This window comes from Alosa alosa, chromosome 7, assembly GCF_017589495.1.
Source record: "Alosa alosa isolate M-15738 ecotype Scorff River chromosome 7, AALO_Geno_1.1, whole genome shotgun sequence".
NCBI lineage: Eukaryota > Metazoa > Chordata > Actinopteri > Clupeiformes > Clupeidae > Alosa > Alosa alosa.
This window is the reverse complement of record NC_063195.1, coordinates 30689029-30714356: the sequence shown is the minus strand read 5'-3', so window position 1 is coordinate 30714356 and position 25328 is coordinate 30689029. Positions and strand designations below refer to the sequence as shown.

The 25328-nt window shown below is 41.6% G+C and overlaps 3 protein-coding genes and 1 non-coding gene across 6 annotated transcripts in view; 1 reads left to right on the top strand and 3 right to left on the bottom strand.

Annotated features, from left to right (window-relative positions):
• Positions 1-2217, bottom strand: part of LOC125297212 (nucleosome-remodeling factor subunit BPTF-like) — a gene marked incomplete in the record, with an annotated part of 40351 nt that extends 38134 nt beyond the window's left edge. Inside the window, 1 exon segment of the mRNA XM_048247408.1 lies at positions 1372-2217. Within this exon segment, the coding sequence (XP_048103365.1) occupies positions 1372-1843 (472 nt within the window).
• Positions 2218-2883: 666 nt separating this feature from the next.
• trnas-aga lies at positions 2884-2965 on the top strand. Its single transcript has one exon. It is a non-coding gene; the product is annotated as a tRNA-Ser (tRNA).
• An 896-nt stretch (positions 2966-3861) lies between these two features.
• Positions 3862-13963, bottom strand: nol11 (nucleolar protein 11). Its single transcript, XM_048249508.1, has 18 exons — positions 13792-13963; positions 13318-13431; positions 13156-13212; positions 12745-12893; positions 12436-12493; positions 12187-12322; positions 11181-11384; positions 10969-11045; positions 10711-10834; positions 9904-9989; positions 9100-9165; positions 8683-8867; positions 8175-8300; positions 7546-7803; positions 6888-6966; positions 5276-5368; positions 5053-5160; positions 3862-4487 (listed from the first exon to the last, which is right to left on the bottom strand). The coding sequence occupies exons 1-18, from the start codon at positions 13936-13938 to the stop codon at positions 4374-4376; spliced, it is 2181 nt and encodes a 726-aa protein (XP_048105465.1). The 5' UTR covers positions 13939-13963; the 3' UTR covers positions 3862-4373.
• Positions 13964-22893: 8930 nt separating this feature from the next.
• Positions 22894-25328, bottom strand: part of LOC125297474 (cytoplasmic phosphatidylinositol transfer protein 1-like) — a 72558-nt gene continuing 70123 nt past the window's right edge. For 2 of the 3 annotated variants that reach the window (XM_048247819.1, XM_048247820.1), the window contains exon 9: positions 22894-23281. In XM_048247819.1, the coding sequence (XP_048103776.1) occupies positions 22932-23281 (350 nt within the window). In that variant the 3' untranslated portion in view covers positions 22894-22931. Of the gene's footprint in view, positions 23282-24071; positions 24212-25328 lie in introns of all 3 variants that reach the window. The other variant, XM_048247821.1, reaches the window with a different exon arrangement.

Sequence of the window (25328 nt, the reverse complement as noted above, 5' to 3'; positions counted from 1 at the left end):
AAAATAAAATTGTACTATAACTATGTGGATACCGTTTTTAGACTTGATTTAGTGTTATTTAGTATAATTTTTATTTTAGTATATTCTTTTTCTTCTACTGTCCTTATTGCTTAGTTGTGTTTTTCAGTTGTTAGTGAATGTGTGTGTGATGTCTGTTTGCTATTGAGACCTTGAATTTCCCCTTGGGGATCAATAAAGTATCTATCTATCTATCCACCTCAATGTTAAATTCAGAAATAGGGATAGAATTCACATTACATTACAAAATGTGATGCAGCTGGTGATTGCAGCAAAAATCCATTCTCAACAAGTGATCTGTATGGCCATTTGATAAAGGCACTAGAATGCAACATCAAAAAAAGAAAAGCTCAAATTCCTCCTGTCTTTGTTAGTAATGTTCAAACCTAATGAATCATTGCAGCAAAAAATAAACATTTGTCTCACGAAGTTAACTTTGTTAGTGATAATATTTTTCTATATCTAACGTAATCAATGATGTGGGATAATGAATGCCTCACGCAACAGGTGGAACAGGAGCGCCATTTTCAAAACAAAGCCGTGCTGTCAATTGCCTTTTGCTAACTTGAGAGCCTTTCGTAGCATTAATTAAGTTGAGTAACCTTACAAAAATGACTGCAATTCATTACAATTATGCCCACTGTCAATCACAAGAGAGAGTGACTTGTTATTTGAAACTGGTCATCAAAATGAGAAACTGGACAGGGTAAGCTAACTCTTTTACAAGTTAATGGAACTAACTTAATTCCATTCATCTTGTGGGTATATCCGCATCGTGGAGATGTACTGCAAATGCTGCTAGCTACGTTAGCACATTGTCGTTATATACCTATACACACACAAGAACCCTTACAAAACTGCTGGAATTCTGACATATTTCACTGCAAATGGAAAAGGGGAAATATGCCCAGAGCATTTGAATGAATGGATGGCTAAAGTTGATCGGCCGAAAGCTACCTTTAAGTGAATACTGCCATGTCTAAAAACAATTAGCGTTAACGTTACGTAATGTTATAATAACAGAAACCGCACCTGTGAAATGTCTACTAATAAATTATACAAAAACGTGTGCTTTTTGGATGTGAATGATGATCTACTATTTGTAAACAATCGACGACACGATGGTAGAAGTGCGCGATACATCACCGGATCTCAATAAACAAAGAGGCCTGTTTCTGCGAGCAAGCTCCATTTTGAACAATGCAGCTTAACTTACTTCGCACCATGTACACTTGTGTATAACAGTTAAGTAAGTTTTATTAAGACTCCTGGGTGTATGCATCACTCCCACACTTCCATGACTTAATTAAGCATTAAGCTAGTTAGCTAGCTAGTTAGCTAGCAGCAACGTACCTGGAGTGCTGCCGTATGTACTATGACTCCTAAAACTGCTCTCCGTGCAGTAACTAGCATCATCTTCGTCTGGTATTTCCTCCTGATAATCGGAGCCATCATCAAAGGCCCTTTCGTCGTCCGACAGAGGGTTTCCCCGCAAATACTCATCATCGTCCGATCTTAAACTCACGGCATCCTCCTCATCACTCTCATGGTCATCGTACACAATCTTGCTGGCTGGCCGTCTCCCTCTACCTCCGCGGCCACCTCTCGAGCCTCTGCCTCTTCCTCTACCCCGCGATGTAGCTCCAAATTTTCTTCGGCCCCTCGAAGAATGATAATTTCCTCTTTTTGGAGGCATTCCTTCTATATCTGGTGTTCCTCGACCTCTTCCACGCATTCCCCGCCTGGGTCTCAAACCGCGGACTGGCGCGGGGGATGGCTCCCCCATCAGTGCCTGTTTGGGCGGCCTGCCTCTTCTCCCTCTCATTATAGCAAGCTAGCTTAGATAATGTATTATTTCTATTTTCAGTTTTCGCACGCTTCCAGCACACGCAATGGAGACAAAACAGGTAGCTTTCAAACGTCTAACTTGCTTTGATTAGTCTGCAGGAGTCCCGTAAATCCCCGGTCTAAATTAACGGGAAAATGCTCAAACCGAATGGCCGGCGTCCCGCTCCGGGTCGCCTACAGTCGCCATTTTTCTTCCTCTCTCTCCCTGTACTGAAAACACTCAGCAGGCCCTCTATGGAGGTCACGTGACGTACTCTACAATAGATGCGAATACCATGTTAGTTCACAAAATTAGAAAGCATAGTAGACACGATACGGTTTATTTACGTTCATTTGGCAGTCAGAGTTCAGTTATCACGTATCCATCGATTGATTACACTGGCGCGAGCTTAAAAATATCAAAGCGCACGTCTGAGTATGCATGTGCTTGGGATCGTTTCAAAGACGATGCAAGCCAGGGAAAAGGCTGAAAATATTTACGTTCACACAGTTCAAGTTGAACATAGGTCACAGGTTTTGGTGCAGAATGAATAGGAGTAAAGTGTTGGCCCACATGGTAACTACATTTAGTGTTTGAAGATAATATGGTGGTTATGCAATGCACAGATGTTGCTGTAACCTATACTAAATTATTCAATCTGCGTAAAATTGCCATGCTCGTTATGTCTTATTTGAATCTTAAAATTGGTGTCTGTTTTGTAAAAAAAAATAAAGTAGTTAATTTGATCTGACACTGATATCAACATTAGCCTTAGTTTGTTCTTGTCGGCCAATACCTGAAGAACTTATCTTCGGTTTTGTGTGCAGATTTTCAATAGGCAGCATTACTATTGTGAAAAATAAATTGGCAGGTGAAATGGGTGTAGCCTACATGCCAATCAGTTATGACTGAAGTTCTTGCTATATGCCATTTGTAATTTTGTGCGCACATAATAAACTTATTAGGCTAATATTTCGTGTTCAAAATCACAAAAATTTAGAATTTAAAAAAAATCAGTACAGAGAATCGAGTACCGAGTTGTCGTGGCCGAGTGGTTAAGGCGATGGACTAGAAATCCATTGGGGTCTCCCCGCGCAGGTTCGAATCCTGCCGACAACGAATGCTTTTTCGGAAAACAGAGCATAATACACGCGCTAAGTCAAGTAAAAAGTTTCAACAGAAAAAAAGTGTAAACATCGCTGTTGGCTTCACAATGTAACCGAAGTGTAATACATAAGTGTATCTACTAACAGTGTATTATAGCCTACAGTTCTACATGTGTAATCGATAAGCGACTTGATGGCCTTACGCAGGCAATTTCACCACTGCCACAGAAACTTAACCACCTAGCCAACATACACATTCGTTCACAAATGCGGACCTATATTCAGGCAACACTTTATGTTATTTGCTTGTCAACAATGCAAAGGCTTATAGCTAGGCCTACTGGTGCAAGCAGTTTCACAACTGTTATGAAGGACGAGCTCTTGATGACACACAGTACCAATAGAAATGCATGGTCATGTCTGCTTTCAGACTAGTGTTTCTAGTTAATTTAATAATATTCGGGGATAGCCTAAAAATGACTTCAACACAAGCAATTCATAAGGCCTATCAAACAGTGACGTAAGATAACTCTGATCCAATGCCAACAATGGTTCGCAGTAATCACATTACCTCTGCCCCGTTTTCACTCCTCTGCTTTTCTTTTTTTATTAATTCACCACCAGATACTTTTGGTATTTCGATATTATAGCCCCATTATTATTAGGTCACTGCGTTAATCCTATGATGTTCAGGGTCAATGAATCAAAGTCTGAGGAGTGGGGGAGGGTTGCGCCAATTTTAGTAGGACTAGTTATATTGTTGTGGGCAACTGTGTACTTCCCCCCCAAACATTATTAAAATAGTATTATATCCAATAAATAGTAAAATATATAAACTCCCCCCCGTCTCTCATTTAGTGAGTCCCTAGCATTGGCCTTTGCGCTACATGCCAAACACATCATAATCCATTCATATGAAAATTCCATTATATTCGTTATAAACCACATAAAGAAAACCAAAAAGGCATCTGAATTACACACAACACTCTCATGTATGTGACATTCTCTGTAAGATACAATTGGAACAATGCAAACATAAGACATGTAATGATCAAACACTGGTTTCAAATCTGGTTGCACAATTACTCTTCTACAAAAAATAAAGGGCACTGAGTCACTTATTCTGCTTGTATGACAATGTTAAAAACTATCTTACTAACAAAATAAGTCACCCCAAAACACATTGGCTTAAAAAGCAAATATACACTTTAGAATGTGGTATACACAATAATGTTGTTTTAATTTGCAATTATTTTTTTCTATTTCCAATTCATGCTGTCGGCCTATGCTATATAAATAACATATAGCAATGTTGCAATGTCAACAGATTTGGCAAAACACATTGTGTCATTTATTGAAAATGTGTCATTCATGGTGGAGGAGCACAGGTATATTTGTTTAAAAGAGTCTATACAATTGGTTTAAAACAACTCAATCACTTCAATAGAGTATTGGCCGTTGTTCTTTGACTTCTTGACTTTCTTCAGTGCATGAAGACTGCCCTCGATTTTCCCCAGATCAGTAAATAACTTCATCTAAAAGAGAAGAGCAGGGAAAACAAAAGCAGAGTTAGCTCAGCATTGTCCTTCCAGTCAATTCCTTTCACAGTAGATGTGTCCAAAATAGTATTTCAGTATACCTCCCATATACAATCCCGCAGTTCATGTCAGTGCTACATTGAGCACAAGTGTAACGTTACCATACCTTATTTTAGAATGTGCACGACCAACACACTAGAATACTGCAGGATACATCTAGCAACCATCTTCTGCATGCAGATGACTAGTTTGTGTTCAGTGTATGTATGTGTGTATATATAGTGTATTCAGTGTGTGTGTGTGTTGTACCACTTTAATTTACCTTAGCAGACATAGGTAAATGGAGTGGTTAAGTGCACACACAGTTAAGATAAGGGCTTCTAGATATTCAGTATTCTGTTCCTTTTCTGAGGTCTCCACACATAACATGTGAAGTGTGTGGAACATAATCAAAAGAGGATGATATTTACTATACCACGCCTAGGAAAGGAAACTGCCACAGATACAGCTCCTATGAAAACGTGGGTTGTGTTCAGTAAATTTATAGTTTAAGAATGCTCACCTGTGCCTTCACAAATCCGTGAAGGCCTGATAGCAACTCTTTCGCCTCTGGAGCCATAACTAAGACTGTGAAATGGGCATCCACAAGCAGGCAAACCCAGTCTATGATCTAGAGTTATGAAGAGCACAGGGGGAAGATACAGGTGTTAACGGTTATGGCGCCTTTTCAGATGGGATGTCATTATGAATCTGAGGGAGATGGAGAAACCATCCATCGCACCAACCTGTGTCATTGTTGGTGACCTCAACGCAGGAACCTGTGTGTTGATGTCTTGGTAGTATTTAACATACAAAAACTGTAAGTACTGGAGATAGAGCTGGGAAGACAACAAAAACAATATTTGAGGTGCTATACAGGTATATTTGAGATACATAAGAACATTGTGGAAAAAACATTTCAAGTGATTTCAAGAACCACTTAAAAGATTGCACCGATAAAAGTCTCCCATTCCAAAAGCTTAACAATACTTACAATAGCACAATGCACAGTGTTTCCCCTAGAAATTTTTCCAGCAGCGGTGCTGTTGATCGTAGGAAGCCCCCCCAAAAAAGATAATTTTTAAAAAAAATGACTCCTTAAATAGTGACTTCTGGTGGATTTTATGAAAGAAATGGACAGATTGAGTTACAAATTATGACATAACCATCAACACAAGGTTGATTATTGCAGTACTTGAACAGGATTATTCATGTTTTTCTTTCACCTTTTTCATTTACATTATTAGTAATTAGCCACTGTACAACTGTACACTGTAGGCCACTGTACAAACTATTACTATTTAGAATATACAGTGCTGTGCATAAGTTAAGACATTTATTTATATAATAACATTTATTTATTTACGATACATTAAAAAATAATTGATCTCCTATTTTTTTTTTTATTAAGACAAAAGGCAAAATATGTTTTTTATTCCTCCCTTTAGTCAATTTCAGCATGGGTGTCTTAACTTTTGCACAGCACTGTATAAACTATATAGACTTCTCTTTCATGTCATTACACTGTATTGGTGCTGTGCAAGTCGAATTGAGTGCCTGTCACTTTAATGCCGTGACGGCTTGCTTGATTCTCACGGTTTTAAGCTAACTCAGTAGCGTTGTTGTGCATGGTGCATAAGAATATGTGGATGAAATTAATTATGTTTCCCATGTCATTTGGTAAAATAAATGCTCAAAAACTCGAAGAAAATCTATCTTGGATTATAGTAGATAAGTGTCTTGTATCATATCTATAATTTTGGTGAGCTCTACAGGAATTACAAACTCTCTCAGATGTAAATGGTTGCGTATCCTATTACTCAAATTCAATTAAACCCACCAATAGGCTAGCTAGACCTTAGTTTCACAGCCTAGGTATGTTAGCAACACGGCTTGAAAGCATTGCCTGTATCACAAACAAAAACTAAAGAATGCGTGGAATTTATCTGGGAATAGGCTGCTACTGAAGGTAGGGGCGAGCTATCTCGCTGGCGTGTTTAATTTGGTTCCTTGGTCAACATAATGTAGGCTACGTTTTTTTGCACAAAATTGCGTCTGCTAATAAACTTAAACATAAACACAAACAAGCGTGATCTCCTGTGGAATCCTGACTGCGCCTTCAACGTTAGCCTACTATTACTTGTTGACATGAAACCTGAACGAACGGCAGCTGTTCCTGAAGTTCACTTGCGTCTATTTTTTTTTTTAATTAGGCAACTTTTTTTGAAGTGGCGCTTGATTTCCAGGAGTGGCGCTGCGCCGCTGATGAATACATTGTAGGGGAAACACTGATGCATAAGCATTTGATTATTATTATTACAAAAAGTGTCCGTTGTGACTCTGTTAATAGATACTTACTATGACGTGTGGTGTGGTGAGTTCTTTGAGATGAGGCAACAGGAAGCTCTCGCTGTATGGAGTCTGTAGGATTTCATTTCTGAGAAGTTGCTGTCAAGGACAAAATTCAAACAAGTACCAGCTCCTCAAATGTGGTTACTATAGCTACATATTCTGAAATAATGAAAGAAAGAAAGAAAGAGAGAGAAATAGGAAGAGAGAGAGGGAAAGAAAAGAAAGAAAGAAAGAAAGAAAGAAAGAAAGAGAGAGAGAGAGAGAGAGAGAGAGAAATAGGAAGAAAGAAAGAAAGAAAGAAAGAAAGAAAGAAAGAAAGAGAGAGCAAGAGAGAGAGAGAGAGAGAGAGAGGGAGAGAGAGAATAGGAAGTAAGAAAGAAAGAAAGAAAGAAAGAAAGAAAGAAAGAAAGAAAGAGAGAGAGCAAGAAAGAAAGAAAGAGAGAGAGAGCAAGAAAGAGAGAGAGAGAGAGAGAGAGAGAGAGAGAGAGAGAGAGAGAGAGAGAGAGAAGAAATACAATTCATGAGAATCTCACCCAGTTCACAAAGCTCCCTGAAGCTCCCTGTTGATGTATATTTCATTCTATACAGACTACATGCAAATGTACCCATTTGATGTAAGGAAGAGCACCAGGGCCTACGAGTAAGCTTCAGCAGCCAAGGATACAGTAACACAGCTCTGTGGAGGCCAATAGGGCGCGTCATGTCCAGAGGCATGGGGATGGGCAGCTTCGGTTTTTGGTGAGGCGTTGGCTGGGCCTCACAGCTGCTCTCCTCCTGTGATGCCGTCGTGCTGAAGCCGTTCTGCCGGGTACCTTTCCCCTCGTCCTCCTCGTCCTCCGGCGCCGTCGCCGCACTGAGGCCCTCCATGAACGCTACACTGTCCGTCTCCAGGGCAACCGTTTCCAGCTCACTGTTTGGGGTGCTGAGGCAACAGGAAGTCAGTAAGGGTTACTGGATTGAAGCTTTGGCTTAGGGGAAGGTGCCCAGTGTAATGCCTGACAAAAGTCAGGGATTCAAATTCAAACTGAAGCTGGAACATGGTGGGGAAGTCAACAATGACTTGTTTTCCCCCTTAAGTGGATGTACCAAAACCTGCTGACTACTCTGACACTTGGTTTCCTGTATGTAGATTAAGCCTAGTCCTATTTTTTTTTTCTGTAGATAAAAAATGGCTTAATACATGTAAGGGAATTTAGTGCATCGTGTTCAGAAATTGACACAAATATCCTCCCACGAAAAATAAAATGTCAGTGATTGTGATGGACCTTCTTTCAGGAAGGGACGGACATTTACCTGAGGAAGACATTGAGGCAGGCACAGGTGAGGGCCTCCGGGATGTCTGGGAAGGCCTGTAGACAGAACTGACACAAGGCAAAGTCCTTCTTCTCCAGAGCCAGCTTCAGGAGGTCGGGACACACACTAGAAACACAAACGCATGTTGAGGGGTAGCTTTCTCATCGGAATGGAAGGCCACTTTAAACAGGGCATTCCTCACTAAGTTATGCCCTGTATTAGAAATACAAACACAGAATATAACAGTACCTCCCATTTTATTTTAGGGACAATGGTGAACCAAACATGCTTCCAACAACATTTCACTCAAATCATTATTTCAGAGACGCTCTTTCATGTTTGCAAAGGGTGCCATTGCTGATCGCAATGTAATTAACCACCCTCAAACACTATAAACTTTAAAGCAACAACAACTATCGAACCACCAACAAATGGCAAAGCAGTTTTGACCTGAGCGTTGGTGGCTTAGTGGCTGTTTCCAAATCCCCTCTAGCCCCCCTGTGCTCACCTGTGGGAGAGACACTGCGTGTGCACCAGCTGCACCAGCACCTTGTGTGGGTAGTAGGAGGGCTCGGCCAGGCTGCGGGCCACTAGAGCGGACGCCAGGCTCCCCACGGCCAGCTGGAGAGCCGGGAGGTCCGACTTGGAGATGAAGGAGGCCACTGCCTTCTGGACGTCCTCCTCGGAGCCAGTCTGGAGAGGGACAACAGCCACGTTAGGGGAGCCACTGGTGACCCAGGGGTAAATAAAATGGCAATCAGGTGATCGGGCAGCATATAGAGAATGCTGATGAGGTTTTAAGGCGCTTTAAACAGTAAAGTAACCATATCATTGTAAAGTATTGTATTGATACACAGTTAATCAGAGTACTATTCAGAGATGGTGGGGAATAAGCAGCACATTGCTTTAGATTAGAGGCCGTTACCTTGATTTGGTCAATTAACTGGTCAACGCTTACGTTGGAGGCTCCGTGGCTTTTGCGTGTTAACTTCTGTGGAGAGAAAATGACAACACAAAAACAAAACAAAACAACACAACATCATCAGGGCCAGCAAAACAGCTTTTCTAACGCTTCAACAAATCATGTCTCAGTTTAAACCATCAGAAGGTCCAGAACCAACAAGTTTAACACAAAGCACAAAAGTGGTCGGATGTGTAGTGGACCTCATGGCATATACGGAAATCACAGGGCAGCAGACCACCACCCTCTTACAATAACGATGAGGGAAGGAGAGCTTTTGCGAGATATTGCAGGTCTACACCTTGCCCTTGCCCTGGATTGCATAGAGAGATAGCCCTTTTCCACCACCAGGGAGCGTGTTACATTCCAGTTCGCATACCAAACTTTTTTGGAGCCATTCTTTGAGCCATTTTTACCAGCAATAAATTGGTTTGGAACCTGAAAAGTTGGTTCCTAGCTTGAACCAAAAGAGAGCTGGTTTTTCCAGTGAAGCTCAGTTGGCGTGTGTCATTCTACAGGTTGGAGAGAAAGGTAATCAAGGACATCTGCCATCTTGTGCTCCATTTGCTTCCAATATGCAATGACCTCCACTGATGGCTGATGATGATGATGTCTCGTTTACAATGGCTCTGCTCAACACGAGCGGAATCACAGACTCGTACAGGCTAGTACAGATGGCAAACTTCAAAGAATCCAGAATGGAACCAGTTCAAGCAGCCATTCCGTGTGAAAAAGGGCTGTGAGAAGAGCAGATGAGAAGGCTCTTACATTCCTCCGCGTCTCCATCCCAGCAGCAGACGCGTCCTCGTGAGTCTCTGCCCCCCACGACGGTAAAGGGACGGGAGGAGCCATCTCTGGACACACGACAGAGTGAAATAAGGACACAAATACACAACTCAGAGTTACATAAAAAAAAAAAGTCCTCTAGCTGAGTGAAACACACTTTGAGTTTGTTGATGTTTGAGCCTTTATCGGCTCCCTATTGCACTTAGTGGTTCTCATCTGTAGCAGCATCCTCAGTGATATTGTATCAGCATCAGTGATATTGATATTAGTCCAGAGGCGCCCTCTAGTGTTTTTATTATGTATGGTAGGTTTACTTGCACACAGAGTTAAACTAGAACTATGTACATACTTTTCTTTTTTTATATACTTAGTTTATTAATTCACATGGATTTCTGGAAATTCCTGGTTGGAAACCCTAACCATAACATTTGCAGCAAAGACAACTAGGGGAAAGAATGAATGAGTCACACAGGGCAGGACTAGAGGAACACACTTCTACTGGCACTGGTCGATTAGTCATTTCCGTTTCCCAATTTATTTACTTTAACATCCTATTTTAGCAAATTCACTCAGACACATTGTAGTGAGATTGGTATTTTAAGAAACTTATGTTTATAAATGCAACCCCTCTTCCCCCATCTTCGCTTGCTGTTGATATCAGCCATAAAAAGGCATATTGGCCAACACCTACTAACAACTCATGTTTATCCATTATATTACCTTTCTACAGGAAAAAACAAATGTGTGAGGGACTGTTTGCATGGAGGGAAGTGCTAGATAGAAGCTTACCGCAGCCTCCAGACTGTTTGAGCTTCCCCAGAGCAGAGGCCAAGGAGGATTTCTGACACTCAAAGGGGATTACAGACAAAGCCTTTCCATGAGGAACGTACAGCTTCCTGTGGTAGCACCAGAACTACAAACAAACAAACAAACAAAAACAAACAAACACACACACAAACAAACAAACATTATATTTGTGCTTTTGCTGATCTTTATAAGGGGCCAAAACAAATGTTCAATTTTTCAAGAACGTTTCTCCTGACTGACCTGTCCATATATTCTTCCGGCCATTTCCTTCCCAGCTTGCAGAGTCTGAAAATTGGTGTTCCAAATACAAAGGTAATCTGGAATGGACAAAAGAGAGACACCTCACATGAGCACCAGGGCCAACCAAAGGCCCCGTGGTCATAATGTCAGTTCAGGGCACCTCCGTATAGACCAGGTGATCTGGAACAGAGCGCTCCGCAGGACGGGTTTACCTTTCCCTGCCCCGGCCGACGGATGTGGGACGCCCACCACCGCCACGTGGGCCGCGTCCAGGGACACGGCGGAGGCCGACGCCAGCGCGCCGCCCCCCAGGGGCAGCCGCAGGAGCAGGGTCCTGGGCAGGGGCAACGCCTCTGCCCGAACGCCCCCGGGCAATCTCATGGGCACCGCGCTCTCGTACACACAGCCGTCCGGGTCTGCAGGCGAGAACAGGGCAGAAGGATGAGGGGGTGTGTTTAGATACAGTCCACAGGGTTCGGCACAGAGAGCGCAATTCTGAATACTAGCAAGAACAGAACTGGAAAACATTTTTCAGGACCATTAGCTTGGTGAATGTACAGAACATCCAGTTTATCTGTGACTCTTATCAATGTATACTGATACTACAGATTTGATACATCTGATAGAGCAGATAGGGTATCGCGCCAACAACTCAAGGCCTGGTGTGTTGGTCTGATGACTAAAAACGTTTTGCACATGACCGGGTAGCACTTCACACTTTATTCTTTGATGGAATAAACTTTCTGTATCTTTGCATCGGCAATTACTGGTGTGCAAGCTCTCTTTTGGACTGTGGTACTGCTACTAAAAAAAAAAAAAGACAATTCCCAGGTACAATAACTGACTAGACACAAACATGTAAACATCCTCAAAAGAAGAGCATGTCTTAGCTAATGTAACAGCCAATAGAATGAATGTCCCCAAAACAAAACACTCTTAACTGCTTTAGATTACCAACGCTGTCTATCAAGTAACTAAAACCTATGCTCAGTTTACAATGACAGCAGACATGCTGTTGTGTGTGGTGACTTACATAGACTGAGGATGTGTAGGTTGCTGTGGTGACTTACATAGACTGAGGATGTGTAGGTTGCCGTGGTGACTTATATAGACTGAGGATGTGTGGGTTGCCGTGGTGACTTACATAGACTGAGGATGTGTAGGTTGTTGTGGTGACTTATATAGACTGAGGATGTGTGGGTTGCCGTGGTGACTTACATAGACTGAGGATGTGTAGGTTGCCACTGCGGGCTGAGGCAGAGAAACTGAGAGGAGCAGAGCCCGTGCTCTCCAGGCGATATGCTGCTCTTGTCATATCCCCAAGACTCTGCACATGCAGAAAGTGCTCCCCTTTCTGAAGCAACATATGGAACATTCCATTAAGTACAGGAGGAAAACATACACACACACGCACTAATTGTGAAAAGGAATGTACTACAAAAAGAGTAGTGAGGGGTGTAGTCTTACCTGTTCTGTGATGAAGAGAACCCATTGTTGTTTGCCTGATGTGATTAAGTTACTCCACCTAAGGGATAACATTGATGACAATATAAAATAGATTGCAAGTCTCTCTTCAACAATATCAAATATCCTCTATGTGACTTGAAATAGAAAATAATGTTCTCGTTCATACATGGACTAGGAAAATACCTAAAGTCAAGCAGCAAGTCTCTCCCAATCCTACATGACTCACACCAGAGATGCAATGGCATCCTAATCTGGACAGTTAGAAATCTGTGACCTAAATGCCTGGCAGTGCCGTATCGGCATGCCTACCTGATGACCTCATCGTCTGAGATGACGTTCTCCATGTCCTGCTGGGGCTCGGCCAACAGCACGTCCAGGAAGCGAGTGGCCCCTCTGTGGAAGAGGATCACTGGCTCTTGGCCGGGGGCCGAGTGAATCCTCCACACATCGGCGGACACCTACAGCACAAGGGCAAACTAGGTCAGGTGACAAAAACACAAGAGAGCGAGACAGGAGGAGAGAGAATGGGCAGAGCTCAAGAACACTCAGTGGCCAGCCAATAAGAGAATACATTACAAAGCATTGCCAGTGAAATCAGAATTAAAAATACCAACACATTGGTAAGGTAGAAAAGTAATGAAAACGTTATGGTCTTTTTAGGCCTCTTCAAAAAGTTTAAAAACTGAGTCAGTACATATGATATATCAAGATCATACTTACAGTAGCTTTGAAAGCCTTGTCAATATTGATGTCATCATCTTTCCAAACTCTTATAACCTAAGGAAAGAAAGTTATACCATAACGTTGCATTTCACTTTTACAAAAGACAAAACCGCTAAGATATGAATATCAGAATAGAAGAAGGCCATCTTTGTTGTTTACCGTATCATCCGTCACCACCACGTACTCTCCTGTTTTGGAGTTGTAAACGGCTGGGCAAGTTATTCTCTGTCCTTGTTTCATTGTCCAGCTACCCAAGGGCTTCTGGTCAGAGACCTGTCAGAGCAAACAAATCCTGTCCTGAGATACCAAACATGAACTGCATCTGCGTTCGCAGACGGGGAAGGACGTTGTTTTCCTTTTCAAGAGGCTACATCATGTACATCTAGGTAGGTAGCTTAGCATCTGTTATGAACATACTTTCTATGAATGCGATGTGTACGAAAGTGATATGAAGTTAACAGAGTGGCAAGTGACGTCTCGTCTAAAACTGCTTGAGCACATTGCTTTCATTTTACGTGCAAAACGAATCGAAAGAGTAATTCAGTTTAGCATGGGGGTGTCACGGTGGGCTCGTAAGCAAGCATGGCACCAGACAATCGTTGAATGATCACAGATCTTCCCGATTCACCTTACCTTATATAACGTAACAGATCTTTTCGAGTCCGTAACAACGACATGATCATCATCCCTATCCAACTCTATCCCCTGTATTCCCGATTCTGTGTTGTTTTGCTCTACACTCAGAGCGCAAAGCGTGGCACCCTCAAAGAGCGCTGCCATCTTTTCGATCGCAGAACTCGTTTATGCTGAGAAGTCGCGAGAACACATTGGCTGACCACCGAGTATATTTTCAAGAAGGGTTGTTAAAAAAAACAATGGTGCCACACAGTGGCGTGGAAGAGAGTAGATATTTGCAAAATAATTTGGATAAATAAAATCCTATTCATGTAGGCCTATTTATGAATTTTATAGAGGCTCCATGCTTTTATCACTTAGACACCAATCATTTGGAACCAATCATTTATAGACTGCTTCCTCCTCTCTAAACTGCTTCTGGAGCAGAATTTATCTTCACTGGCTGTTAAAGTTTATAGGCCACAGTTATCACAATAAACTATTTTATTTCTTAGTCTGAAAATGTGAATTTAATTGGACAAAAACACCCTCATTTGCACGTGTTGGGTTTTTTGTGTGTGTGTGTGTCTACCCTAGACTAGATACCAAAAAAATGATTGACAGAGAACCTTAATATCATTTCTATAGAGGCTATTCTTTTATCACTTAGACCCATCAGTTATAGACTGCTTCTTCCTCTCTAAACTGCTTCTGGAGCAGAATTAATCTCCACTGCTGTTAATAGGCCACAGTTGTCACATAAAATTCATTTGTTTATCATGTGTGTCTACCTTAGACTAGCATGCTGTGGCTATAATCTCTGAAACACTCAATAGTCCAGTCATTTTAAGCCAAAATAGGGGTCAAGGTTGAACAAATTGCAACACAAGCAAACTTAACTGATTTCGAATCCTCAATATGTCCTGAGTAAGGGAGAAAAAGCCCCGAAGAATCCTGATAGGGGAAAGTTTCGAAAAAGACCCAAATATACCCTATTCATGCACCTATTCAGTATTTTTCTCACGTGAATAGGTGAAAAAAATTAACCTTCACATATCACCATGAAAATTACTGAGTGGATTACTTACATTAAGACAAACAAAAAATGTATTAGAAGTTTTTTGAAATTGTTTGTTAACATGGGCAAACAGGGCATAATGTAATTACGTATAGTTAATTTGAATAAATACCACAACGGAGCTAATAGTCCAGGCAAAGGTCTGACCCAAAACTAATTGCAACAGAATTTATTTTCGCATTTTTATATTTTTTAATTGGTTATCTTTACACCATAGTAAAAGATCATGAAAATCCAGTTGGTGGAAATATGTTAAAATGAGGGTTGTTTTATGCATTATTCTTCAGCAAATACTGACAAAACTGTAATTAGAATGTTGTAGAATACACATTCTAAAGAATATCTGACCCCATCTAACTTTACATGGAATTTTAGAATCTTGCATTGTTGAGGAACATTCTTTTATTTTCAAAGAGTGAATTTCTTTGGCTTATTTCAGACTGGTTTGTTGCAAAATTGGTGTCTATTTTTACATTGTGGCCCTTTGAATCAATGGAAATGGTTGTTGAATCTTTAAATAGAGCCAAGTGTGTTTTTGCATGTAAGTGTTCCACCATGTGTAATCTGTACAAACACATAGTTAAGCATTATTCAGCCTAGGAGTGGTTTTGGTGTTTACGTAATCTGATTTAGAGGTCACTGAAACATACAGTATATCACACTAAAGTATCAGTCCATCATTTTGCAAGTCTTATAGTAATTGACCTCTTGCTCAGGGGTTGACTGATCTAATGTCTGTCCAATCAGAGGGGCCTGTATGATGCCCCTTTACTTTGCACAATTTTTGTCTAAAACAATAATCGGACAGCACAGTATGTTTATGTTAGTGAATGCAGGAAAATTGTGAAGGCAAAGTTGAAGATGGACATGATCATGTCCTAATTCGACAGAAGGGTGCAGATGGGATACATTTTGGCCTATACTGTCCAGGGAAAACAAATTAAACACCATAAACTATATATTTTCTATAAGAATATACCCTCTAGATGAGATATAATACCAGTTAAGACATGTATTATCTTCCTCCATGCCTTGGACAATTTGTTTGTCAAATGTTGCAATTAGTTTTGGGTCACTATACATTAGCTATACATAATTACATTATGCCCTGTTTGCCCATGTTAACAAACAATTTCAAAAATCTTTTTTTGTTTGTCTTGATGTAAGTAATCAACTCATGGTGATATGTAAAGGTTAATTTTTTCCCCCTATTTCCGTGAGAAAAATTCTGTATAGGCGCATGAATAGGGTACATTTAGGTCTTTTTCTAAACTTTCACCTATTGGGATTCTTCGGGGCTTTTTTTCCCTTACTCAGAACATATTGAGGATACAAAATCAGTTAAGTTTGCTTGTGTTGCAATTTGTTCAACCCTTTCTCCTAAAATGACTGGACTACAAGTGCAGCTAAAAGTTCATCAGACACTCCCTAAAACAATAACTAGATGTACCGCATAGCGGTACAAAATATGACCGCCGCTCTGTCCTGTACATCCGTTCCGCGAAAATAAATCACACTTCAATTTGTCTCAATATTTTACTCCATCACCCACTCTTGAAACTTTTGTGTATGCTTGTTTGGCATGCCTGAGTGTGTGTGTGCGGCTGCACAGAAAATAGCCTACTGGTGCTGAAAAGGTGAATAGATTGTAGAATAGCCAAAGAAGATGTAGGATTGTTATAAAACCTTTAAAATCTCTAAACAATCACAAGTAGGGCAGTTCCTCACAGTTCATCCATTGCAACTATATTTTGCATCCATTGTTATAAATGGCAGACGTAGCTCAGATGAGGATATGCTGCTATGGCATTTTGATTCCCAATTCTTGGCATACCTAAATTGCAGCTGGACTAGGGTACCCGCTCTGGGACTGAATCAAATGGGCAGACATGGGGAACTCGAGTCACATGATGGTTTTAAGGACTTAAGACTTGCTTGATCAACATGTATATAAAAACTGTCATGTGACTCAAGTCCCCCATGTCTGCCCATTTGATTCAGTCCCAGAGCGGGTATCCTAGTCCAGCTGCAATTTAGGTATGCCAAGAATTGGGAATCAAAATGGCATAGCAGCATATCCTCATCTGAGCTATGTCTATCATTTATAACAATGGATGCATAATACAAATAAACATTTGGCAATTGATAAAAAATGACAACGTGGTTTTTTTTTAATATGTAAAGTGCTACTGGAACTGGTATTTTACACAGGAAGTCATGAAACCCCCTTCCTTCCTATGTACTAGTGTACATGTGTGCGTAGTGATGGTGGTGTATGTGTGTCTTTCAGTAGTATACCTTGTAGTCTACTCTGTCTACTTGTTCATTTCTTCTCTGTTAACGTGACAAATTAACTGTTTATTAATAAAAAAAATAAAAAAAGAATGAGAAACCCACCACCTTTTATCGCTAATCCACAAAATCACACGAAACAACCAAGTATTTGATTAAATAATTACTCAACTATTGTGAGGCAATATTACACCATCAACTTAGGAGTTTGTGCAAGAAATTGCCCAACATTTTTGCTTCACATAGTATCACAGGGTCTCTTTTCATAAGCAGCCAAAAGTAAGTAAAATTAAATACAATATTATGATTATGATATTAGTACAGACACCTGATATTGTTTTGTTATTCTTTGTATGGCATATTACAGGCAAAGGCTGAACTGGGAAACCATCTTGATGATTAAATTGGGGGGTAGTAATGTGAGCGTTCATTCAATGTCTATGCGTCTGAACCTAATCATAAAGACACCTTTCTCAGCAACTTTTCTGTTCAATCAGCATAATTGGGATTACGATCCACCCGACGTTTCCCTTGTCTACCCCGTTAAACTTCAGGCTCTCGTGTTTTGCTGACTGATATTACTCAGCAGATCACCCTAGTTAGATAACCAGAATTACAGTCTCTAGAATTGTAGGTCAGAATGTAAACTGGGCCACAGATGGTAAGCACAATTGCATTAGCTTAAAACTATCTAGTCGAAAGTATAACCTAAAACTAGCTTAATTAAAATGCCACAGCCCATACTGATTTTTGGTTTTAGAATATAGTATATAAATCATTATGCAAATACTTTTACTTTCAATACTTAAAGTACATTTTAAAAGCAGGCACTTTTACTTTTTACTTAAGTAGGGTTGTCATTGTGGTACTTTTACTTTTACTAAAGTAAATATTTCTCTGTGTATTTGTACTTTTACTTAAGTACTGAGTTTCAGTACTTCCTCCACCACTGCCTATTTACAACATACATTGTTAATAGGCTATGCTGGCGACACAAATAAAATCTCCTTTGGAAACCAATGGCTTACGCCTTACAGTATCAAGCGGACTTAAACTGCCATATCGTGGCGAAAAGTTGTAATAAAATTCACGGAGCGCCATGAGTCAATGAAAGCGCGAATGAAGTAGCCACTTCTAAATGGGACCCACTACACAGTAGCTTAAGGTGTGTTGTTAAAGCAGCCATAATGAAATGAAGGTGTCATTGTTTGGATACTTCACACACACGTGCTTTTTAATCTCACAGACTACAACTACCAAGCTGGAATCAAAGCACATTGATTCCCCTCTCACACCCTGCACGCACTTAAAACAAAATAAACAGGGTCTCAGTCTCAGGCATGTAGCCTATAGGCAAAGCTGTATCAGACCGGTGTAATGTTGGTAAATCTTCCATTGCACAGAATGATTTTTGTAGCACGTGCAACAAATGACAGTCGGAAGATACAATTAGAGTGCTGCTATCAATTTGCTTGGTATAACCGAGCAACCGAAAAAAAAAAAAAAACCTTTGACAATCCCTATATGACCGCTTCGCTAGCATTGCTAGCGGCGGTCATAATTATTGGCACCTCTGCTAAAGTTAACTTAAAACAGGTATATCACTTTTGGTGATTTATTGTAATCTCACAATGGAAACAATGAGGAAAAATCCAACCTTGAAGAGAATAATTTATTCTGAGAAAAAGGAAAATCTCATAAAGAAATAAATATTTTTTAACAGAAACACTTTGCCCACAATGATTGGCACCCCTGCTTCTAATACCATCTTAAGCCTCCCTTTGCCTATAAAACAGCTCGTAATATTTAAAAATAGTAAATATTTTTCAACTAATCTAATTTGGATCAGACTCAGTTATTGTACATCTAGTGTTTTGGCTAAATAAATATATTGATTTGGGTAATTTAGTTAGAATAATATAAATTAAAAATGTACTTTCATTCTGTCATCAACTGGAAAAGACTTAACTAACCTATAAGTATATATATCCTAACCTATAGTCTAACCTTTAAGTCTAACCCTCCCACACATATGGGACACACATAAAGCACTTGACACAGAATATTTTAAATAGCAAGTAAACTTTTATTTGCTACAAGATTTAAGAAAAAAGTAAAACATTAATTACAACTAAAACAAACAAAATATATCCAAGGGCAATAAAAATATACCAGAGTGGAAGAACCCAGAGCAACTTTCAGCAGCTGAGAGAGGATGGCACTTAGCAAACACAAAAATAACAGCATGTCTACCACCTGCACTTAAAGTGACACAAAGGCTTGGTCCTTCTGAGCAAATGGGTTCGAATAGAAAACACAGCCATAACAAAACAACTCACGGTGCTACTTATAAGTAAGTATAAGTAAGAAAAACAAAGAGTTTCACCTTCAGATTTAAAAAACATCAATGCTTCCACTGTAACGGAACAACTAAAGAATATAAAATGTGTTGCGTTATTTTATTTTTTTAACAAACAAAATATCCTTGGACCATATCAAAGTTGAAAGAAAGACCCCAACACAAGATCAGGAGCAAGAAACTAATAAGAACTACTTAAACAACTAAACAATGATTGAACAAACTGGTGTTTGAGGCAAAAAAATCATACTATAGCAAAAAGGATATGTTGAACTGATTATGTTACAGCATTTTAACAAACTGGAATAATTCAAAGTAGCAGAGACCCCGGCCATGTGCTAGAGACCCAAGTCTCTATGCTAACAACTTTCATTTCCTTTTAGATAAATTATAGGAAGTCTAAAACCAGAGGAGATCTGTACAAAGGCTATTTACAATTTACTCTTTATAACTCAGGAGTTAGCACAACCACTGAAGAAAATAAACAATGACACGAATCCCTGGGATTTTGGTAAACTTCATGCCTCACAAAAATCCACTGGCTAGGCTGGGCTGTGTACAATCCAGAGGAGGACCATCAAAAGACTGTGAGTCCTGCTTGCGGACAGTGTGAATGTATAAGGTAGGATATCTGCATGGATCCATTAGGCCCTGGTCCATTAGTGGTGGAAAGCATCTGAGGTGAACTATAGACAGTTTTGTAACTAAGGGGGAACATGGCTTTACATTGTTTTATAGGAGTCAAACTAGGATGCATGTCCTTTGATAATATTTTGGTCAGAAAGCAAAGTATTTCAGGATCTTCCTTTAAGGTCTGAAAAATGTTGTGTTTAATTTAAGGTCAGGGTCGAATTGAAAGAAGGAGACATGACTACCAACAGACTACGGAAAAAAAACACCTGATTGTTAGAAGCATGAGTGCACTAGTTACAGTCCACTCTTCAACATGTTGTCTTTCTCAAGTCTCACGTTATTTGGGAAAAAAATATATATAACAGTGATTGCCAAAAGGGAAAATATCAATTCACGACCCCAACTTCAAATGGACTGTTTGTGCTCAGATTTACAGAAAAGCATTTCATTGAAAGCACGTTAGGCTATTACACAGCTGATCTAATGATCTGATATGTCAAATTCAAGAAGATGTCTAACTTGACTCCTTCACAAGCGAGGCAAATTAAAAACATGTCACAGAAGACAGAACTTCCTTTATGGTTTCATTTTTAAATACTGTTTGCAGGAGGTTTTGGCATACAGACTAGAAGATACACTTTTCACATGCAGAGGCACTGGGTGGGTTATTTTCTCCGAGCATGCTCAGTTTTTGATTGGAGACTCATATTTATCATATGGCAACTAACTACAACCTATCAAGTCACATTCAACTCTTCCACCTCCTATTCTGCCTCTATAGACTCATATATACTCCCTATACGTACATATGTTGGAGAACATTCCATGCGGCTTTAAGGCCCCCCCCCCCCCCCCCCCCTGAAACGATGGCTAATCTTCAATGACAAAGAGCAGCTTATCAAAGTACTTCAACAAGTGCAACCCAGGAGAGGATCTCTTCACAAATCAAATCAAAACCTTGGCCCCTCCTCCCCTGTGTCTAACAGAAGAGTTGGCATGACAACAGTGTTATTGTTGTTTTTTACGTCATGTAAAATGCTGTGCACCAGGACTGGTTAAGCCAATCCTATCCAGCATTCAGAGTATAATGAATAGACCAAGCGCATAAGGCATGTTTCAAAGTGACCTCTACAAATTTAAAGGTCGGCCAGTTGGTTCACTGCCCTGTCCACTCCATGTGTAAAAGACATCAATTGAAAATCCACTGCACTCTGGCCGTCCAGTCAGTATATATATGTGTGTGTGTGTATATCCATAGATCTTGGATCTTGTGTATGATCAGTCACTTGGCTGAGCGATATTAAATGCATGTGAGGGTAGATCTCACAGACTTCAAATGGCTTCTGGCTTCTGTTAAGATTTCAGAGCCATGATGGCAAAAGCATGGCAATCCAGGAATGCCACATTAAATGCTATTCAGCCACCCCCTGGCACTTCATGTCTTTCTGAGACATGTGAACTGTACACTACTGTACATTGACTCTCCATACGTTGGCAAAAATGCTGAGCCATATTTCTTCAATAAAACCATTCGTCAGATTCCTTTTCTGATTCAATTGTTCTCTCCCACCGTAGCTGTAGATTTATTGGTGTGTAAACTTGGTTGGATTATCAAGAGCTTTGTTACCGTAGAGAAAGCTGTACATATGTAGATATTTAGCAAAAGCAGTGATAGGGGAGAAGTCCATCTCCTGCCCTGTGTTATCAAAAAAGGGTGGGGCCTGAGAACGTTAACTCCGCCTTTCTCATGCTCTCTTCTCTGATTGGTCAAGATCCTGTTTTTTTTTTTACTTCTGCTTTTTACTGAGAACACATGAAAAGTTTGGTTCCGAAACGCTATATCCACCATTTCAATGAATTTTCATAAATCATTTTTTTACACTGTTCAATCAAAACAGCAATTTGATTGATATTACCTGAAATACACAATTAAATAACATGTTTTTAAAAATGTAGATTTGCGTTTTTGGAACCAAACTCTTCACATACAATGCACGTGTAGATCTACAGGACAAGAACGACTTCGATAGGCGGATCCCAACGCCGCTCGAGACGCACCGGTCGGAGCTAAATCGCTTCGCTTCCATTTCAGTTGTGGCATAGCAACGCACACTGCGATGACATTTCAAAGCGATCAGCCGTGTTGCTAAGAATATTTCCATCTGCGCTGCTGAGGCAGCGTGCCTCAGGCCACGGGTTGGATGGCTACGCAGTGGAAGCTTGTCTACATACAAACTCTGGGGAAAAGACAGGAGAAGGTGAATAACTGGTAACTGTGTCTGGCTCTGCAAAAGTCTCGGGATTAACAGAGAGGACAGGATGCATTGTTTTATAACTGGTGCACAGAACAGACTGACAAACAAACACACACACACACACACACACACACACACACACACACGTGATTAAATGAATGCATATTCTCTTTGTTGGGTCGAGGATGTGGTCTAGCTTGCCACTGGCTGGAATCCAAAGATGACCATGAGAGGTTTGCGAGGGACGGAGTGGGTCGTTCAGGGGAAGACTTTGCGATCCTCCAATGCCCACACTTTGGTGGTGCTTCCAGTGGCATCAGCAGTGGGATTTGGGAGTTTTGGCGGAGACGGACTCTAGAGCGTGAGCGGCTGGACTGGACGACAGCTGAGAGATTGCGCAGTGAGCAGGCGGGAGGCCAGAGGTGTGTCTGTGAGGGGGGGGAAGGTGGATGCAGAAGCAGAAATGTATGTGTGTGTGTGTGTGTGTGTGTGTGTGTGGTGGGGGTGGAGGGTGGGGGGGGGGGGCAGCAAAAGAGTGACATCACTCCATCTGAGTGGCCTCTGAGCTCCAGGGGGCGTGGTTGGAGATGGGGGCGGTGGCCGGGCCAGGGGTGGACGGAGAGGTGGAGGCGGGGTCCTGGGCGGACGCGGGCTGGGGCAGGGTGAGCGTCTCTGGGGCGGACTTCTTGCGGGGCCGGTCCTTGGGGATGGAGAGGAAGTCGGGGGCGTCGGTGCAGAGAGGGGTGGAGGGGGCGCTGGCGGGGCCGGTGGGGGTCAGGGAGGACAGGGCCGTCTCGCCGATAGAGATGGACGGCGGGAACACCCCGATCTTCTGGTTGGTTTCCGCCTGGATAGTGCGCTCAAACTCTCTCACCTCATCCATCGTCATGTCTGAAGGGAGAGAGGCGCAGGGTCAGAGAGAGGGATCATGGAGAGAGAAAATGATAGAGAGAGGGAGAGAGAGAGAGAGAGAGAAAGAGGGAGAGAGAGAGAGAGAAGAGAGAAAGAGAGAGAGAGGGACAGAGAGAGAGAGAGAGAGAGAGAGATGGAGAGAGAGAGAGAGGAGTATATGACGGAGGACACAAAGTAGTCCAGTACACAGTTTAGGCACCATCACACCATCACACTCTTGTTTACATATGTTTAGTCACAAAACTCGCTTCAGATTTGTTTTGCATGCGCAATGCTAATAAGGCAGGCTGAAATTGGCTAAAAGGCTAATCACTCCTAATGGCAAAGTGTGATGCGTAATATGCGGCACAATAAGCATCCATCCCTAACAGAGTTAAAGCAGGCCACTTCAGAGAGTGTTTCCATGGCTACGGTACGCTATGCATAGGCTGCTTGGCTCCGTGGCTGGGTGAGTGGCTGTCATGGATGTCGATGGTGACTGAGTGAGTGGGTGAATGTTGGGACAGTGAGTGGATGGCCAGTGTCATTAGGGCACGCTAGTCACAAAGTGACCGGGGTGCCAGGGGAGAGGAACATATGAACACACACACACACACACACACACACACACACACACACACACACTCACACACACACTCACACTCACACACACACACACACACACACTCACACTCTCTCTCTCACACGCACACACACTCAAACACAAAGACGCTGACAAATAAACAAACAAACAAACAAACAAATGTGAAAACAAACAAACACCACATACGCTGGCTTTGTCATGGATCTCTATGCCATCGGGGGATGGCGGTGAATTGGTGGACTGTTCTTGCTGCTCAAGGCAAACTTTAATGTTGGTTTTCTCATGCATTTGTTTCTCGTAGTCCCGCACATCGTCCAGAGTCATATCTGCAAAGAGGGAGGGGGGGTGGGGTGGAGCAAGATGTTGGGTATCTTCCATTAGGGACATTCTGATTGGTCGAGCTAGGAGGTGGGCGAGTGCAAGCGTGGAGGTGAGGGGGTGGGAGGCTACAGCTTGCACTAATAAGGGCAGGCAGGAAGGAGAGCCAAATGGGGTTAGTGCTTCAGCATGAAGCAACACTAGGGAGAGAAGGAGAAGGAGGGAGGGAGGCTGATCTAGCTTTCCCAAGGCCACGGAGAGAGAGAGAGAAAGAGAGAGAGAGACTGGAGCCTGCTGTGAAAGCTAGTCGGGCCTTAAGCTCAGCAGATCCGAGTACAGTCAAGAGAATCCTTCCGCCCGCCAAAAAAAGGAAACGCAGGAGCTGGATCAGATGAATCAAAACCAAAACATTCCCAAGAAAGAAGAAGAGGATGAGAAAAATAAAGGAGGTCTTCATGAACGCAAGAGAGGAGAGTCTCTAGAAGGCCACGTGCATCTGAGGTGAGGTGAGGTGAGGTGTGGTGCTCTGTCCAGGAGAGTGTAGAGGACAGAGAGAGAGAGAGAGTCCCAGTGCACGGAGCACAAGCAGTGAGCTACTTACCCTACTCACCCGACACCACACATACAGAAGGAGTTAGTGGACTTCACACTCAGACTATCAGGGCACACACACACACACCACACACACACACACACAATTCACATCCTCTCAGCACCATCACACATTGCCCCATTGCAGTCAGAACTCTCTATAACCTATTGACAACCTATTCATAACCCATTCGGAATATGATGCACTATGTGTCTGCCCTCACTTGCAATAGCTTCATAGTGTAAGAGAGTGCAAGACAATATTATGACATGAAGAAGCTCTAAATATGCTTTAAAGGGAAGTTTGCTACATTTTGCATTTGAAATAGCACGACTGACTACTTGCATTCAGGGATACCATTCTGTTGCAAAAGTCCATTGAGCAGGTCGCCGTGACAACGTGAAACACATTTCTACTGGCAGACCCCACTGCTCATCTCTTGGAGCTGAGAGAGCTGCCGTGTGATTACATCTGGTCTCTCCCCGAGCTGGCCTCCTTGAAGAATTCCTCGAAGGGCAGCCCGGCGCTCATCA

Excerpts from the sequence above, each read along its gene's own strand:
- nol11 (XM_048249508.1), bottom strand. The coding sequence starts at position 13,938 with ATGGCAGCGCTCTTTGAGGGTGCCACGCTTTGCGCTCTGAGTGTAGAG. Across the intron at positions 6,967-7,545 it reads CTCCACAGAGCTGTGTTACT|AAATGAAATCCTACAGACTC; the intron begins GTATCCTTGGCT and ends GCAACTTCTCAG. Across the intron at positions 5,161-5,275 it reads GGTCACCAACAATGACACAG|ATCATAGACTGGGTTTGCCT; the intron begins GTTGGTGCGATG and ends TCATAACTCTAG.